We start from the raw sequence: 19,583 nt of genomic DNA, 5'->3' as shown, positions 1-19,583 counted from the left end.
CAGTATCATTATGGAAGTAGGATTGCCCAACCTTCCTTCCAAGTCTAAAAAAGTTAGAAGAGTATAATTCACACAGGTCTCAGGAAACTCTCCTGTAGATTTTTCCTGGGTCCACATATGTGTCCTTCAAGTCCAATTCAATATCAGTATTGAACATTGACTGTGCCAGGTACTGCTCTGCCAAGCTTGGGACAGAAGGAGAATAGGGGATGCAAGAATAATGGGATGTGATCCTTGCCCTGAAATAACTTACCATCCATTAAGGAAGATAGTTCAACAAATAATACTTTGCAGTTTGAGTCATGCAATAATCAAAGCTTGTTCAAGGGACAGGAATGTGAAGAAAAAGTGATTTACAGGTGATAGAGGATTTCATCAGGGAGGTTTTATTGAGGAGATGAGCCTTTCACAAGACTTGGAAGGATAAATAAGCATTAATTAAGCCAACATGGATGGTAACACATTCTTGTCAAATTGAGAACAGAATGTGAAAAACCCAAAGCCATTAAAATAGTGAAGAAGAAATGTGTGAATACATTATCACAAGGAGTTTTAGAAGCCTTTGTTGAGAGGGTAGATGCTAAACTAAGGAGGCAGGATTCTGTCCTTAACAGAGAGGAAAATTTCTGAAGTTTAGTTAGCTGATATGATGAGTGTTAGATTAATTCCTCTAATGTTCCATAATATTACATTTGTTGCACAGCATAGCACCTGGCACATGTTGTTGTTATTAACTGTAGTCAGCTTCAGACGCACGATTATCCTGTGTATTAAATAGTACAACTGCTCCATAGACTTTTATTGACTATTATTGTTATGGATATTTGTTGAGTGAATGAATAATCTGAAGTGAATGCTAGATTGGAAAGGAAAGATACAGAGGCATTCAGATATTTGGTAGATTTTAAGAGAGTCCAAACTGGATATAATTAAAGCCTGTTATGTAATGACAGTGGTAAAGGAAAAAAAAATTGGGATACCAGAGATGTGAAAATCAGTGAAGAGTGAGCAGGAGTGAGGAAAAGAGAAAAATCTGAGTTAAGGACAGAATATTGGAACATGCTAAGAAATAGTCAAAAGGACGAGGTATGTCTTATGAACTCATAAAACCTCCTTCTGAGAAGGTAGGAGAAGGCCAAAAAACTTACCTGGAGGTGTGCTCAAAGATATAAGAATGTATTATGCAGAGAGGGTAACAAAGTAAAGTAGCAAAGCTCAGGTGAGGAGTTTAAAATATGAGAGTGGTGGCAAGGCTTACAGTAGGTCTGCAGACGGCGTGTGTGGATCAGCAGCAGCAAGCTGGTCCAGGCTTAAGTGACCACTAACCCCCTCCCCTCAGCCAAGGATATTTATACTTGAGTTTGAGAGCTAGGGACTAGGGCTAGGTGACCACTTTCCAAATAGAATGGTGCACAGCCCAACCAGAGGGGGCTGTGGACAATGTCTTGTGACTTGGATGTTCTGATAAGGTGCTGCCCTCAATGAGTTAATGGTCTATAACTATGAAAGAATGGGTTTTGAATTAGCTAGGAAAACAAGGGAAATGAGTTAGCACATCTTTAAAAATGACTTCTTCCTTAACCAAACAGATGGAGTTTGGGAGCCATTTTGGGGAGCTCACAGTCATGCCCCATACAAAGTGGTTTCATTTTTCAGAAATATTTGAGGTAAGGTGGATGATTCAAATTGAATTTTTCTATTGGCATCTATAAATGCAGATTTGGAGCTTGGTAAAAGCTCCAATGATGAAGATACACACTTGGAAGCCACTTACACAGCATCATTTTACAGAAAGAAAAGTAGAGTTTAAGTTCTGAATCTGGGATTCCACATGCATAAGGAGAAAACATGGTTAGAGACACATGTAGAAAGGACTTTTTTGTTTTATTTTGTTTTGTTTTGTTTTTTGTTTACCAGTGAATCTAAAGAGCACTAGTGTAGAAACTGTCTGCCCTTGTGATAAGGACAGAAAAAATGTTGGCAGAGATAAACTACTCTCTGGCAGGTTGTAGGCCTCGGCAATTTCCCACAGCAGTTACAGCGTAGAGCCCACTGTCCAGCCCTGGTCTTCTGGATCCCTACTCAGAATGCTGTCATTGGTTTCATTGGTTAACAGGATGATTGTAAAGGCAAAAAAGGATGTGGGGCTTAGAAATACAGAGATGCAGCCCTGTAGAGGTATACCCATGCCAAGGTAGGACGAATGACTAACTTTACTGTCAATTATATATATATGAACAGAGGCTAGAGTTCTGTATATGGTATGTCATTTAATGTCACATTTGATGATAGTGAGGCTATTTTGTTGTGTCAGAAAGAATCGGTGGAGTTGGGGCCAATGGAGACTAGAATATGTTTGAAATCACCATTGTGCAACGTAAGTTTTTAAAAAAAGAGACTCCCTCCTTAGGAAACTATTGCCATCTTTTTAAAAGGAAAGGTAAAAAGTATGACTTTCTGGTACTATTTTATAATCCATAACTCTTTTCTTTTTTTCTATTTTTAGGTTTGGAGATGTCTCTTTGCAAGAAAGTATAAATCAGGAAAACTTTGAACTTCTAAAAGAATACTACAAGATGTTTATGGAAAAGATGCCTCCTGATTGTGAGTATGCAAGTAACAGAAAATAATAATAATGTCTTGTTTATAAATCGTCAGGAGAGGTCCGACTTAGAGGTCATTGCACTAAGGAAGCATAGGGCGGGAAAGTGAGAGTGATTTTGAGATTATCTGAATGAAGAATACTGATTGCTAAAGTGACGGAGCAGACACCTGTGTCATTACTTTGATTGCACTCTTGAATGTGTCCTGCTGTTCCTGCCTGGGATATTAATATCAGTGGCACCAGAAAGCATAAAATATTAAAAATGAAGAACTTATGGTTAGACATCTCAATTGAGTCTGGTAAAAATTTTGTATGATTCTTAACCATAACAAAAACTCAAATACAGATTTAGGCCTCTGGTTTATAACATGTATCAGACATTTATCATATACATATCATGAGGAAATTTTATAGAATACAAATTATATGAAGTAATTTTAAGTGCTATAAAGAGAAAAATTTATTTATTGAATATATGTGTTGTAATATTTTTGAAAATACAAGGCAACCAAGTGTATAGAAATGTTTTATACTTTTTTTTTTTTTTTTTTTGCTGTTATCCAGTTCTGCAGTTTTTTTTTTCTCCACAATATTAAGCACAGAACATTTGAGAAATCCAAAGGAGAGAATCAGGAATATATTTGGAATTCATTGATAGATAGCAGAAATATGTTGAAATATTCACCATGATAAGAAACTAAGTTTTAATAAAGTAGGAAATATTTTAATGTTTTTATCCAAAAGCTGTAATCAAAATCTGCTTGTCAGGTAATCACTGGTTATTTGTTCAGGACCTGTATTCTGATACTTAGTTTGAAATATCTTAGATGGAAGTGTTTAGAATTTTTCATAACCCAGTGAACCTTACATCAAAATATTATGATGTAATATGTGTGTTCATTCGACTCATAGTGACCCCTCGATGGGTTTCTGAGGCGGTATCTCTATGGAAGCCGATTGTCCAGTCTTCCTTCTGAGGAGTGGCTGATGGATTTGAACTTTGTGGTTAGCAGTCAAATGCCTTAGGCACTACATGACCAGAGCTCCCAACATGTGTGTTTATGTATGATAATGTCACCTGCAATTTTTAATTTTGATTTTACATTATTTTCTTTCACATAAAATACTATTTTATAACAAAAGAAAGTTATGTACATGGAGAATATTTGACATCTCAGCATTCTTGTGAGTTTTTTATTAATTATATAAAAATCAATAATTTATATCATATGCTAATTAATATTTTACTAATTAATGAAAAAGGAATTTATTATAACAGATTTTGGTGGCTAGTTTTTTTAAAAAGTTACTTAGAATTTGGAAATGATTCTCAGATTTTTTATCATCTACTTGATTGCTATTTGTATCAGTTCCTCCAAAGTGTAGTCCCTGGACCATCACTATCTACATCACTGGAGAAACTGTTAACAATGCAGATTACCAGGCTCCATTGCAGATTTACTGAACTAGCTTTGCAATCTGTGTCTTAGTAAACCTGGGTGATTTCTAATCTACTGTGATGTTTGAGAACCAAGGATACCAACTTACTGAAAATATATGTATAGTGAATATACACACGTCTATCTAGCTGTCTGATAGGTTGTTGTCAGAGTCCATGAAGGAGTTAAATACTGCTTTAAAACCACATGTGTCATTTAAAGACGTATAAATGTTTGTTGAAGTACCACCTGAAATACGAGACACAAAATAATTCCTACTATCAAGTATCTTAAACTCTTTATAGGAACATAAACTTTTAAGAAAAGAACAGCATGATACATAATATAATGTGTAGTTAATTAATATAATAAAATGCTTTTTAAATTTTTAAATATATTTATCTACTTAAAAACAGGGTAAACTTTTGAATAAACAAATTGATTTTCATTAGGTATATATACCCTTATATACTGGATTTTCCCTGATATTTTTTTACTGTTATGTCAACTTATTTTTAAAACAACACTATCAGAGATTTCATACAGAATGGAACTGTGGTATGACTATGGTTATACTCGGTAACAAAAGTTCAAACCTGATCTATGCAATGATGCTTACATATGTGGAGTTATTCCTTTTGTAGAAATATTGATTTGGGTTGCACTCCATTCAAGTAAGAAACTGAAAAGCTTTCACAAGAGTGTGAATAGTGGTTAGGCTATTTGCTAAGAAGAAAAGAATTACCATGCTGCATCATACCCATACTCCATATAATATGCTTTTTTTTTTTTTTTTTTCCTACAGTGAAATCAAGGAATCTTTTGTGTCAATGTTAAAATATAGGATTATCCCTTAAACATATTACTTTCATTTATTAATTCCTTATGAATGTGGCATCCATTAATTCAATAAACCTACTTTTAAGTGGTTTATTAATCAAATTGTTGGATTCTGCATGTTTTTAAGGTGGAATTCCCCTTTCTTCCTAAAAGACTCATTTAACCATAAGAGATATTTCCTATTTTTGTGATATTAAGGTTTCATAACTCCATTTTCAGCCTATATAATCCATTCTAAATCAAATAGTTCTCATCTTCTTACTCTTTCCTTATGGGAACTTTTATGGCCTAAAATATTTTACTTTTTCTTGTAAAATTTTCTCTAATTCTGTTGTGTAAGTAATAGGTCCAATTGATAGTATCAATTCAGCAATCTACAAACGTGAAATAATTTTATTTTATTAACTGTTATCAGCTTTATTGAGCACTTACCCTAAAAACCAGTTGCCGTAGAGTCAACTCTGACTCAAAGTGACCCCATGTGTGTCAGAGTAGAACTGTGCTCCATGGGGTTTTCAGTAGTTCATTTTCAGAAGTAGATCACCAGGACTTTCTTCCAAGATGCCTTTGGGTGGACTCAAACCACCAACCATTTTGTTAGCAACCCAGCACATTAACCCAATAGAGGATGGGGACTAGAATTAAATTTCCCAATCAACACTATCTCAATTTCTTTCATTATGTTCAGTACAATCTAGTGATTTATTGACTAATCTATTTTAAAATCTCAACTCACTTGGAAAAAATATTCAATCACATTCAAGTTGTATTATCTTCCATTACTATCTTCTTGGTGGCTACAGAAAGACTGCTAGTAGAGGTTGGAAGAGAACAGGTGATTTCTCTCTTTCCTTCTCCTGGATGAATCGTGGGACCTGTAAATGTGAGGTGCTTCGTTACACAGAAAAAACTAAGTATGTAAATCCTAGGAGTGGGCAATATATGTAATTATGTAAAATAAATATACATCAAATATATATCCATATTTATTTTATATTCAGAAATATGTCTGAAATAAACATCAGATGACTGTGACTCCTGAGTTTCTTTTATAGATGATGCAACTCTCATTCAGTTGTTTTCTCTGCTCTAATTGTAATACACAGTATGTTGTCAGGAACTACTTTCCCTCAGGCCATCCTGTGATATTCCCAGATTCTTTGATGAACTGAGGAAATTCCAGTGGGATTAGTATAAATGCCTCTGCTTCTTCTTGCTCTAATCTTCAAAGACCGTTCAAGTCCCTTTTTATGCCCACCTAAAGCATTAAGACAATTAATTTTTTCTAATGGGTAAAATAATAATAACAAAGCATTTGTGTAAATCACTAATATTAGCCTCTCCATGTTTCAGAGTCACCATTACATCTCATGCATGACTGGGGCTTCTGACCTAGGTAGAAAAAGCAGATAAAACACTTCTGACTTTCTTTTCCCTTTAAGGGACAAGTAATCAAGTGTCAAATTGTCATCTTTGGCACTCTCTTCTTTCTCCTATAATAATTTCCATAACTCTTGCACCTTTTAGAGAAAAGCAAATGAGAATATTGTCATATGGGTCTATGGAAATAGAGCCACTTAGTGACTCCTGCATTAGCACTATAAGGGTGCACTGTCTAGCACTGTGAGCTCAGAAAGTCCTGCTGTAAACTACATCCACAATATGATTGACATCTCCATGTTATATGTAGTATTCCATCAACTGAAGCAAAAAATATTTTAGACAAAATACATTGAGAGAGGTAGAAATCTTAGATTAGATTTATAATGATGATAGTTAGAATATTGTCATATTATGCCCTGTATTGTCTTTTGGCAATGTTTGCTGGAAACCTCACATTCAATTTAGCATACATTGGTGAGATCATATTATGCAGCAAACTCTGTATCAGTCCCTAAGGGTGATGAGAAATTAATGAGAAATCATATGTGCCTACTTGCTTACAATTTAATGATTCAATGCCATCAAACAGTAATCTAAAGAAACTGAACTTCTTTTCAGAATATTAGTTGCTCTTTTGTTGTTGTTTTGTTGTTCTGATAGTGCTGCTTTCTACTTGATCACTTTTTACACACACTGTACAGTTATATTACGGCGCAGATGTCATTTTCATTTATATGAATAAGTAAATAAGATTACATAATACATAATACTTCATGAGTAACTAATTTTTAGGGGAATTGTTTGAATAGTTCCCCCCCTGTATAGCCAAAGTAGATTTTTTTTTAAAATACATTATTTATTAAAGGAGACTATCCATAAGTAGAAGGAAAGGGAGAATAACCCACATATAAAAATACACAAAAAGGGAAGAAGTTATTAGAGATGGAGGGTCATCAAGCATCACTAAAGCTAAGTGAGAAGAATATCAGGGGAAAGTTGGCAAAAACATCAAGTGCATCGATGAATAAATCAGATTTAGGATTAAAGAGAACCTATTTAATTTTGTGGTTATGAGTCACTGATGATATTTGATGGAGTATTTTTAATAAACATGTAGAAGAAAACCACATATGGACATTGAAAGTGAAAACATGTGCTGCTCAAGTAAAGACACTGAGTGAATACAGAAAGAGACATGAAAAATTAGGCAAACAGCAGCAAAGTTAAGTGAAAGGGTCAATTTTTTTGTTGTTTGTTTCTCTTTTGTTAGTTTTCTAAGGTGGTAGGTTGAAGTAAGTTTAAAGGCAGATTTCAGGGCAGCAGCCACAGGTTAAGGCACTGGTCTTGACCCTACTGAGATGTTCTAGCAAAGGTAGCATTAACAGAACCCTGAAACTAGTCAGAAGGCCCCCAAAGAGACCCAAAAATGATGGCATTTTAGGACTTACATGTGATACAGAGACATAACATTATTTGAGAAGAAAATAGTTGTATTCTGGGATGTAGAACAAAATGATCTATCTTATCTGGCTAAAGCCCCTTTAAGCCCGAATAATTCCAACTAAGAGTTACAAATAACTCTTTAAAGACTGATGTCCTGAGGATAAAATATCACAAAAGGATCTTTGGTAGTTAAGGTTATGTGTCAACTTGGCTGGGCCTGGTTTTGAGTGGCTGGGCAGCTGGATGTAGTTATTCCCCATGATGGGACTGGTAATCAACTCCATGGTGGACTCTACTGTGAGCAGCTGAGTAGCTGCCTTAGGGATGTGGTCTGCTTCCAGTATATAAAAAGATGCTTTGAGAAAGGTCTGGATCTTTTGGCACATCTGGATCCTGCATTTGGCCGAGTCTTCATCTCAGTGGCCTGCTATGTTGTCTGATGGTCTAGGGACTGTTGATAGACTTGAATTAGTGTCCTGCCAGGTAGTTTGATAATTTTGGGACTATGCCATTGTACTGGTTGACCTGGGGTTTGTCAGCCTCAGCAGATAGCAGCTACATGAGTTAAGACACCTCCAACTTCAGTGGACCTGGGACAAGAGACAGAGCTGAAGCCTAAGGTGGAGGGGCTTTCACTCAGCCGCTAGAGCTGACACTTTGAACTCAGACTTCTAGCCTCTAAATCTGTAAGAGAATAAATCCCTGTTCGTTGAAGCCACACATTTGTGGTATTTTTCTGGTAGAATGGCACTAAAGGGCCAAAACAGGGCCCTAAATATACTTTAGGGTTTATAATAGTAAATGCATGTCTTCAGACACCAGGTTGTCTACCATTGTCTGTCAAGTCTCCTACAGTTCTTCAGTGGCAGCAAAGTAAAATGTCATGAAAAGATTTTTTTTCTTACAAAAAATATGACCAGTCATGTTTTTCCTCTGATAGCCTATCAAAATCTTCTAACGCAAGTTTGAAAATATATTATTTAAATACAATTTTTAAACACTGTGCATGCATGTGAAGGAATCAAAAATTAAGTCTTTGTCAGCCTGCAGTTGTTAACAGGATGAAATTTATTTTAAACTAAAATAATTTAGAACTCTTATTATCAGGTAACATTTTTCATTTTGCTTTAAAATTATCTCTCATTTACAGTCGAATAATGTTGCTTCAATTAAGGACAAAGTTTGAGAGAAAATTATAAATATTGAAACTAAAATAATGCCAAATGTGTGAAAAGTAACAAGACTCCACTGGGACAAGTAAACCTGCATATGAGATAATTTCCCAGAAATAGGTGAGAAGAAAAGTTTCACTAGAAATACATTGCTGAGTATCTCAAATCAGATTCTGTTAGATGAGAGAATGGGTTTATTCATCTCATGTATCTAATGTTAATGATTAATGATGAGTGTTTGTAGTTGTTCCTTCTTATTTTGAGTCATGTCCCATTACGAAATGAAGGTCCCAAAAGCTTTACTCCAACCACATCATTAAGGTCGACTCTATTTTTGAGGATGCAGCTCTTCCCCAATTGTATTTTGAGTGTCTTCAAACCTGAAGGGCTCATCTTCCAGGACTATATCAGACAGTGTTTCATTGTTCATAAGGTTTTCAGTGGCCAATGTTTTCATACGTGGTTGGCCCCATCCTTCTTCCTAGTGTGTTTTAGTCTGGAAGCTCTGCTGAAACCTGTCTACCATGAGTGACCTTGCTGGTACTTGAAATACCAGTGGCATAGCCTCCAGCCTCACAGCAGCATGCAACGTAAGCCAATAGACTGTGATCAAAGAAAGATAATCTAACAGAATGCAGAAATTATCAAATAAAATCTTAATATCACATGCAAATAAACTTTTGCTACAGATAATTTAAAAATGGTTATTATGGTATATCCATAAATTCAAGCTGGATTCAGAAGATATGGAATGAGGAATATCATTGCTGATCTCATATGGATATTAGCTGAAAGCCAAAAATACCAAAAAGATGTTTACCCGTGTTTTATTGACTATGCAAAGGTTTCATCTGTGTGGATCATAACAAATTATGGATAAACTTACAAAGAATGGGAATTCCAGAACACTTAATTGTTCTCAGGAGGAACCTGTACGTAGGCCAAGAAGCTGTCGTACAAATAGAACAAGGGGATACTGAATGATTTAAGATCAGGAAGGGTGTGAATCGGGTTGTATCTTTTCACTATATTTATTTAATCTGTATGCTGAGCAAATAATCTGAGAGGCTAGACTATATGAAGAAGAACGAATGCAGCATCAGAATTGGAGGAATGCTCATCAGCAACCTATGATATGCAGCTGATACACCCTTGCTTGCTGAAAATGAAGGGGACTTGAAACACTTACTGATGAAGATCAAAGACTACAGTTTTGAGTATGGATTATGCCTCAACATAAAGAAAACAAAAATCCTCAAAACTAACCAGTAACCAATATCATGATAAATAGAGAAAATATTGAAGTTGTTAAAGATTTCATTTTACTTGGCACAGTCAACACCCATGGAAATAGCACTCAAGAAATCAGACATCATATTGCACTGGGCAAATCTGTTTCAAAGGACCTCTTGAGCAAAGATGTGACTTTGAAGACTAAGGCATGCCTAATCCAAGCCATGGTATTTTCAATCACCTCACATGCACGTGAAAGCTTGACAATGAATAAGACCAAAGAAAAATTGATGCCTTTGAATTGTGGTTTTGGCAGAGAATACTGAAAATATCATGGACTGCCAGAAGAACAAATAAAGCTGTCCCAGAAAAAGTACAGCAGAAATTCTCCTTTGAAGTGAGAATGGCCAGAATTCGTCTCACCTACTTTTCAAATTTCAACAGGCTCTGAAAATTATATGAAATTATGAAACGAAAGAAATGAATTCATACAAATATATCAAAGAGAAAGAACAAATACATGCACACACATACACACCACAAAATGTCTTCAAAGCAATCTCTGTGTTTCTGGTTAGAAAAGAGACTTGGTCATGTTGTCAGAAGAGACCAGTCCCTGGAAAAGGTTATGCTTCATAAAGTACAGGGTAAGTGGAAAAGGAGACAATTTTGTGGAATGATACAGTGACTGCAATGATGGGCTCAACCATAGCAAGGATTGTGAGGACGGTGGAAGACCGGGCCTGGCAGTGTTTCAGTCTGTCGTACATAGGGTTGCTATGAATCAGAGCTGACTTGACAGCACCTAGCAAAAGCAACACAGAATCTACTGCTTTGTCTTTTAAATTTTGACATGCAGCTGTTGAAAATTGAGTACATTTTTCAAGCATAGAACAAAACTTTTTAGTAAATCAAAATAATTTTTCCAGAACAAGTATATGATAATACTTTCTCGAGTGAAATTATTAGATTTTGTTTCTAATGAGAACAAAGAGTGGCAAAAATAATTGTTCAGAAGTACACCCCATGTCAAATAAACTTGCACACTGATACACATCAACCTGTTGCTGAAAAACAGAAAACTAGCAACAACATTTTTAGCAAGTATTATACTCTGGAAGAAATTAGTACTAGCCCTTGGCTAAACTTCTTTAGCAGATCACACTGTTGGATTTTCCATACTGTTTGTTGCTGTAGAGTGTGGAAGAGCAGTCACTATCACTTGTCAGCAGATATTTTCTGTTACAACTGAACAAAATCATTGAGGAACAGCATATAAATCAGTTCTTGGATTGCAATTGGTACTTGTATTTCAAAAAAGATTTCTACAGCATTTGCTCTGTGTATCAATGAAAATCAATACCAGGTAAACAGATAGTTCCTTCTGTTAGTGATTAGTTTATGAGCCCTTTTGAAGACAAGAAAATATGTGTTGGAAGCATTTCTGAAAATACCAACTATGTGTGCCATATAGATGAAACAGTACTTCATAAAATAAAGATTGAACCTGAAAAACAATCCACCCACTTCTTTTTTCTCTAAAATTAGCCACACATGTGTGTTGACACTCATAAAATGGCTCACTGCTGACACACTTTTTAAAAACTTCTTTGACTTGAACGAGACAGGGTAGATGTCTCTTGATCCTGTTTCTCAAGGGGGTCCTTACATCACCATCTATCTGGAATGTTGCTCTTCATATATCCACAGGCTCTCAAAATGATATGAACTTACAAAAATAAATAACATCATACAAATATATAAAAGAGAAAGAATATGTGCACACACACACTCACCACACAATGTCTTCAAACAATCTCTGTGTTTCTGATTAGCAAAGGAACTTTGTGATAAAGGTGAAATATTTCCCAAGTGCCAAGATAATTTTTTTTTAATTATTAACTTTTGCATAATACATGGTGACACTGGATTTCCTTTGCACAATTCACATTTATATGGGCATACCCTTTCTGAATGTTATCAGAGGCAAAGATTTACAGAACAATGGAATCAGAGGTTAATTTTTTATTCTATTAACCAAGGTTCAGCTGTATGTGCCAAAAGCACTGTCAAATTCTTCCCCCTTAATCACCTTTATCTCTTTTCCCAATATCTTTTTTTCTCTCTGCTTCCTAAAACCTGTCTGTAAACTTTAGGGATGAGGTCATGCCATGCAAGAATGGATTAATCTGCAAACAAGATGAGATAAAGAAGTGTACTTGAATTGGAAAGGATATGCTAGGCTAGGTGATGCTGTGGTAAAATAAAAGATAATGACCAATTCTTAGAGGTCCAGGGCCATGAGTTATAATCTATTCAGAAAAATAAGCATTCTAAGGATTTATTATAGGATATTGGTGATGGATTTTGCTGAAGATAATTCAAAAGCGCTTGCAGCAGTGAATCAACAGAAAATTGCCAGAAATTCAAATCAGATTCAGAAGAGGATGTGGAACAAGAGATATCATTGCTGTTGTCAGATGGATTTTGGCTGAAAACAGAGAATAGCATGAAGGTACATTTTATTGACTATGCAAAAGCACTTGACTGTGTGGATCGTAATAAATTATGAATAACATTGCAAAGAATAAGAATTCTATGATAATTACGCTCATGTGGAAGCTTTCACAGACCAAGAAGCAGTTGCTCAAATAGAACAAAAGGATATTACATGGTTTAAAATCAGAAAGTTGTGTGTCAGGATTGCATCTTTTCACCTTACTTACTCCACCTGTATGCTCAGCATATAATCCAAGAAGTTGGACTATATAAAGAATGTAGTACTAGGATTAGAGGAAGAGTTATTAACAGCCTGTGATATTGTAGATGGCATGACCTTGCTTGCTGAGAGTGAAGAACTCGAAGCACTTCCTGATGAAGATCAAAGACCCTTTTGTATTACACCTCAACATAAAGAAAGCAAAAATCCTCACAACTGCACCAATAAGCAACATCATGATAAATGGAGAAAAGACTAAAGTTGTCAAGGATTTCACTTTACTTATATCCACTATCATCATCCACCAGCCACTCCTCGGAAGGAAGGTTGGGCAATCCTACTTCCGTAGTGATACTGCCTCGGAAACCCAAGGAGGGGTCGCTATGAGTTGGGTTTGACTCGACGGCACATAACAACAACAACAACATCATCATCCATGGAAGCAACAATCAAAATATCAAACACCATATTGGACTGGGAAATCTGCTGCAAATGACCTCTTTAATGTGCTAAAAAGCAAAGATATCACTTTGAGGACTAAGGTTCACCTGACATAAGGTATGGTATTTCCAATTGTCTCATATGCATGGGAAAGCTGGTCAATGAATGAGGAAGACCTAAGAAGAATTGAAGACTTTAAATTATGGTGTTGGCAGAGAATACAGCGTATACTGTGGACTGCCAGAAGAATAAACAAATGTCTTGGAAGAAATACTACCAGGACACTACTTAGATGTGAGGATGACAAAACTTCACTTTACATACTTTGGACATGCTATCAGGTGTTATCAGGAGAGACCAGTCCCTGGAGAAGAACATCATGCTTGGTAAAGTAGCAGATCAGCAAAAGAAAAAAGAAAAAAAAAGGCCCTCAATGAAGGATTGACACAACGGCTACAACAATGGTCTTGAACATGGCAGTAATTATGACGATAGCATAGAACTGAGTGATATTTCAGTTATATGTAGACTCAGTATGAGTAAGAACTGACTTGACAGCACCTACCAACAACAAAAATGATGATAGAAAGATCCCTGGTAGTTCAGTGGTTAAAATGATCAGTTAATAGACAAAAGCCAACAGTTCAAACCCACCAGCCACTCCATGGTAGGAAGATGTGGCAGTAAGCTTCCATAAAGATTTATAGCCTTGGAAACTTATAGTGTAGTTTTACTCCATCCGATAGTGCCTAAGACATTTGATTGCTAACCAGAAGCCTGACAGTTCAAACCCACCAGCCACTCCTCTGAAGGAAGACTGGGCAATCTACTTCTGTAGATATATTGCCTTGGAAACTCAAGGAGGAGTCATTATGAGTTGGAACTGACTCAACGGCATTGAGTTTGTTTTTTTTTTTTTTGGTTTTTATATGATCACTATAAGCACTATAAGTTGGAATTGACTCAATGGTAGTAGATTTAGTTTTGTAGGTATTGGTGATAGAGGATAGGTGAACAACAAAAAAAGAAAGATAGAAGAAGCATTGATGAGGTCAAACTGTGGTGTTGGAGAAAATTATTGAATATACCATGGACTGACAAAAGAAAGAACAAATCAGTCATGAAATAAATATAACCTGAATTTTGCTGAGAAGTGAGTATGGTGAGACATAACTTTGGACATGTCATCAGAAAAGACTAATAACTAGAAAAAGATACTATATTTGCTAAAGTAATAGTAGTCGTAATTAAGTGATGTAGAGATGGTTCCGTCTCATAGTGACAACAGAATGAAATACTGCCAGTTCTATGCCATCCTCAAAACTTTTACTACGTTTGAGCCCATTGTTGTAGCCACTGTGTCAATCCATCTTGTTGAGAGTCTTCCCTTTTTATTTTCTGACCTGCCTTACCAAGTATGATAACTTTCTCCAGGAACTGGTCCCTCCTGATAACATGGACCAAAACACAACAGACAAAATCTTGCCATACTTGCTTCTAAGAAGCATTGTGGATGTATGTTTTCCAAGGTAGATTTGTTCATTCTTCATTCTTCTGAGAGTCCGTATCTTTGCCAACATCATGATTCAGCGGTGTTAATTCTTCTTCAGTCAGCCTTATTCATTGTCCAGTTTTCGCATGTACATGAGGCTACTGAAAATGCCATGGCTTAGGTGAGGCGCACTTTAATCTTCAAAGTGACATCTTTGCTTTTAATACTTTAAAGAGGTATTTTGCAGCAGCTTTACCTAATTCAATATGTCCGTTGAGTTCTTCCCTACACTTCCATGGACATTGATTTGGACCCAAGTAAAATGAAATACTTGACAACTTCAGTCATCTCTCCATTTATCATTATGTCCCTTACTGGTGCATTTGTGAGGATTTTTGTTTTCTTCATGTTGAGTTGTTATCCATAATGAAGGCAGTAGACTTTGATCTTGATCAGTAAGTACTACAGATCCTCTTCAGTTTCAGCAAGGGATATTTTATCATCTGCATATTCTAGGTTGTTAATGAGTCTTCCTCCAGTCCTGATGTCATCTTCTTCTTTATATAGTCCAGCTTCTTAGATTATTTGCTCAACATACAGATTGAATAAGTATGGTGGAAGGATACAACCCTGACACACACCTTTTCTGATTTTAAACCATGCAGTATATACTTGTTGTATTAGAACAACTACCTCTTAGTTTATGTACAAGTTTCTCATGAGCACAATTAAGTATTCTGAAATTCCAATTCCTCACAATGTTATCCATAATTTGTTATAATCCACACAGTCAATAAAACACAAGTAAGCGTCTTTCTAGTATTCTCTGCTTTTAGCCAAGATCCTTCTGCCGTCAACATTGATATCCCTAGTTCCACATCCTCTTCTGAATCTGACTTGAATTTCTGGCAGTTCCTTGTCTACATACCACTGTAACCATTTTTGGATTATTTGTGGCAAAATTTTATATGCCTGTGATATTAATTATATTAATTTTTAATTTTGTCATTCTGTTTGATCATTTTTCTTTGGAATGGGCACAAATATGGGTCTCTTCTGGTCAGTTAGACAAGCAACTATCTTCTAAATTTCTTGGCATAGATTAGTGAATGCATCCAGCATTGCATCCATTTGTTGAAATATCAACTAGTATTCTGTCAATTCCTGGAGCTTTGTTTTTAACCTGTGCCTTTGATGCAGCTTACACTTCTTCTTCCAATACCAAGGTTCCTGATCATTTGCTACTTCCTGAAATGATTAAACATTAACCAGTTCTTTTTGGTACATGGACTCTGTGTATTCCTTCCATCTTCTTTTGTTGCTTCCTGTGTCATTCAATATTTTACCCATAGAATCCTTCCATTTTGCAACTTGCAGCTTGAATTTTTTCCTCCTTTTTTATTTTATTTTTAGCTTGAGAAATGCTGGACTTGTTCTTCTGTTTTTGTTTTCTATTCCTGGTCTTTGCAACTTTCACTACCATATTTCTCATTGTCTTTTTGAGCCAATTTTAAGGTCCTCTGTTCTGCTGTTTTACTTCATTATTTCTTCCACTTGCTTTAACCACTCTATGTTCAAGAGCAAGTTTCAAAGTAAATGGTAAAGTATAGGGTCATTGAAAATGAAGAAAATCATGAATGAGATGAAATGACACAATTGCCTCAAGAGTGAACTTTAATAAAACAACCATAATAAAGATAGCACAAGAGCACCAATGTTTTGTTATGCTATACATAGGTTGACAGGAGTTGGAGCTGAGTTGATGGCATCACACAACAACAACAACAACAACAATACTGGTTATAAGAGTGAAGGAAGAGTGGAGAAATCAAACCAGTGTTGATGAAACCCCCAGTTTCACAATAGACAGAGGCTGCTGCTAACCACAGTGCTGAAATGACATAAGTCAGAGGTAGTGTCACCAAAGAACGAACAGCTTGGAACATCCAGCTGAATTCAGAATCTTGGTGGAGGCTGTCCAGTAAAAGCTGGGGTCATAGATAGAAAGGCTTTACAATGGGAGCTAGAGCCACAAAGACACAACCATTTCCAGAGAACCATAAAAAGCAGATAGATGGGACAAACATATTGACTTCTGTTTTCCCCCTTCCTTTTAGATTCCCTTTTGGTCTTTGCCAATCCTATTAGGTTTCCTAGGAAAATAGCAGAGTGGGGAAAGTTGTAGACAGATAAGAGAACAAATAAGTAGTTGACCAGCACAGTTGATCTCTTTACTACTAAGTACCTATTATTACCTTTTATCCAAATGAGTAATTTCAAATAAATCCATAACTAGAGGCAAGGATCAGCAATTTGAGTTTTAACAAGTTATTCTGCTGCATGCAAAAATATGAGAATTTCTGGCTTAGATTTGTAAAATCGAGAGCTATCAAATTTCAAAATTATGTTTTTGCATTTAATTGATACTCCAGACATGAGTGTAACAGTAGTAAAACTGTCCAATATATTAAAACCATTTTCTCTTTTACTTATTTGTTGCTTAACAAGCATTCATAGTTGACTGATCTGAGTTAAATATGAATATGAAGCAACTCAGCTGTACTCATTACCCTGTTGAATGTGAGATTACCTTGAATTACTATGTCAAGCCAAGTTAATGCACCTGAATTTCCTAAGCACAAGTAAATGTCACAGATCATTTGTTCTTTATTACCATATGGACCCTTGAAGATATAAGAATTTTCTTAATTTAACAAATAAATATCTGGTGGCACAGTGCCTAAGACATTTGACTGCTAACCAGAAAACTGGAGGTTCAAAACCACTAGCCACTCCCCAGAAGGAAGGTTGGGCAATCTGCTTCCATAGTGATACTGTCTTGGAAACCCAAGGAGGTGTCACTATGAGTCAGATCCAACTCCATGGCATTGGTTGCGTTTTTGCAAACTGAAACTATGAGTTACTATTATGTAATTTTGTAATAATTCCTGTTTTGTAGAACTCAACTCTGATGCCAGATAGAAATAAAAATACACAAATGAAACATCCAATTAGTTATCCAAATATTTTGTCTATTTTATTTCAGACATATGTACATTTGGAAACATTCAGATGGCTGAGAGTTTTTCACATATTTCCATATGTTTGGCATGATAGAGATATACAAAATATGAATAAAAGAATTGGCAGTATAGGAGGAAATAATATTCTGTCATAATTCTGGAGTACCTTCAAGTTTAAAATATCCCAAAAGAAGTAGATATAAGTGGAATTTGAAAATTATCACTTATTTCCAAATTTTCTCCATCATTTTTCACATAAACCCACAGGTATCATGATGTTGTCCATAAGCCTTCACTGAAACTGTTTTTGTCAGAATGTCTGCATTGTTAAACTCAATGCTTAATTCTTTATCCTCATCTTCCTTAATTTAGTAGCAGGTATGGTATAGTTATTTCTTTCATCTTTCTTCTCTTGACCTTGAGTCCATCACACTTCTCTGTTTTTGCCCCTATGCTCTTCTATTCAATATTTATTACTGATTCCTCTTTATCATTCTGACTTGTAAATGTTGGGGTGTCCCAGGATTCAGACTATGGTTATTTGCTCTGCTGCCTTCTTGAACTAAGACTCGTTGCTTTAAGTACCATCTATAAACTATTGAGGAGCTCTGGTAGCATAGTGCCTCAGGCACTTGACTGCTCACCAGAAGGCTGGCGGTTCAAACCCACCAGCCACTCCTCGAAGGGAAGGTTGGCCAATCCTACTTCCGTAGTGATACTGCTTTGGAAACCCAAGGAGGGGTAGCTATGAGTCGGGGCTGACTCGACAGCAAACAACATAAACTATTGACTTCCATGTAAAAATATCCAGCCCATACCTCTTCCCTGAGTCCCTATAACCTGTAAAACTTCTTAAATTTACCATACCCAAAATGCTGTTTCTGATCAGCCCTTAAGCACTTGTTCCTCCTACAACCCTCCTCATCTCATTTAATATCAATTCCAAATTTATAGTTGATTTGGAAACAAAAAAAAAAATGGAGTCACCCTTGACTCTTCTTTTTATTTTATACTTCTAATTCATCATAAAATCATATTGAGTCTACTTTCAAAATATATGCTACCAGTTCCCACTACCTGCATTGCTACCACCTTGTGCAAGCTCTTTTTTTTTCCTTCCCCGATTATGGCATTGGCTTATTCCTTGTCTCTTGTTTTTCACTCACATAGAAGTCAAAATTACCATTCTAAAATAAAAGATGGATTATGTCTATCCTCTACTTAACACCTTCCAAGAGGTATTGAGTCTTTTTTTTCTAGACTAAATCCTAAATTCTTGCAGTGGCTTCTAAGGTCTCACAGTCTGACCCCTTTGCCCTCCTCTCTTACCTCTTTCTTCCTCATTTGTTTTACTCTTATTCACACTATCCACTTGGACTTTTGCAATGGCTATTTCCTCTGCCTGAAATTCTTTCTTCATATGGATCACTCACCCACCTCCTTTAAGTCTTTGTCCAGATGTCATTTTCTTGATGAAAACTTCTTAACCACCCTTCTCTTTATTTTTCACCATAACATATATAACCATCTAGCATATTATAGGGTCACTGGGAGTCAGAATTAGGATCTCTGGTGCCGTAGTGCCAGAGGCATTTGACTGCTAACCACAAGGCCGGTGGTTCCAACCTACCAGCCACTCCTTGAAAGGAAGATTGGACAATCTATTTCCATAGTGATACTGTCTTGGAAACCCAAGGAGGGGTCCCTATGAGTTGGATCCAACTTGATGGCACTGAGTTTGGTTTAGTTTGGTTTGGTTTTGAGGAGTCAGAATTGACTCTATGGGAATAGTT

The 19,583-nt window shown here is 36.0% G+C and overlaps 1 protein-coding gene across 1 annotated transcript in view; it reads left to right on the top strand.

Annotated features, from left to right (window-relative positions):
• Window positions 1–19,583, top strand: part of INPP4B (inositol polyphosphate-4-phosphatase type II B) — a 601,242-nt gene that overhangs the window by 555,731 nt on the left and 25,928 nt on the right. Inside the window, exon 21 of the mRNA XM_042781432.1 lies at window positions 2,507–2,604. Coding sequence (XP_042637366.1) covers window positions 2,507–2,604 — 98 coding nt within the window. The remainder of the gene's footprint in view (window positions 1–2,506; window positions 2,605–19,583) is intronic.

Source organism: Orycteropus afer, unplaced genomic scaffold (genome assembly GCF_000298275.1).
Source record: "Orycteropus afer afer isolate SDZICR_OR568_19922 unplaced genomic scaffold, OryAfe1.0 scaffold00120, whole genome shotgun sequence".
Taxonomy (NCBI): domain Eukaryota; kingdom Metazoa; phylum Chordata; class Mammalia; order Tubulidentata; family Orycteropodidae; genus Orycteropus; species Orycteropus afer.
The sequence above is the reverse complement of the archived record's forward strand: the minus strand, read 5'-3'. Positions and strand labels throughout refer to the sequence as shown.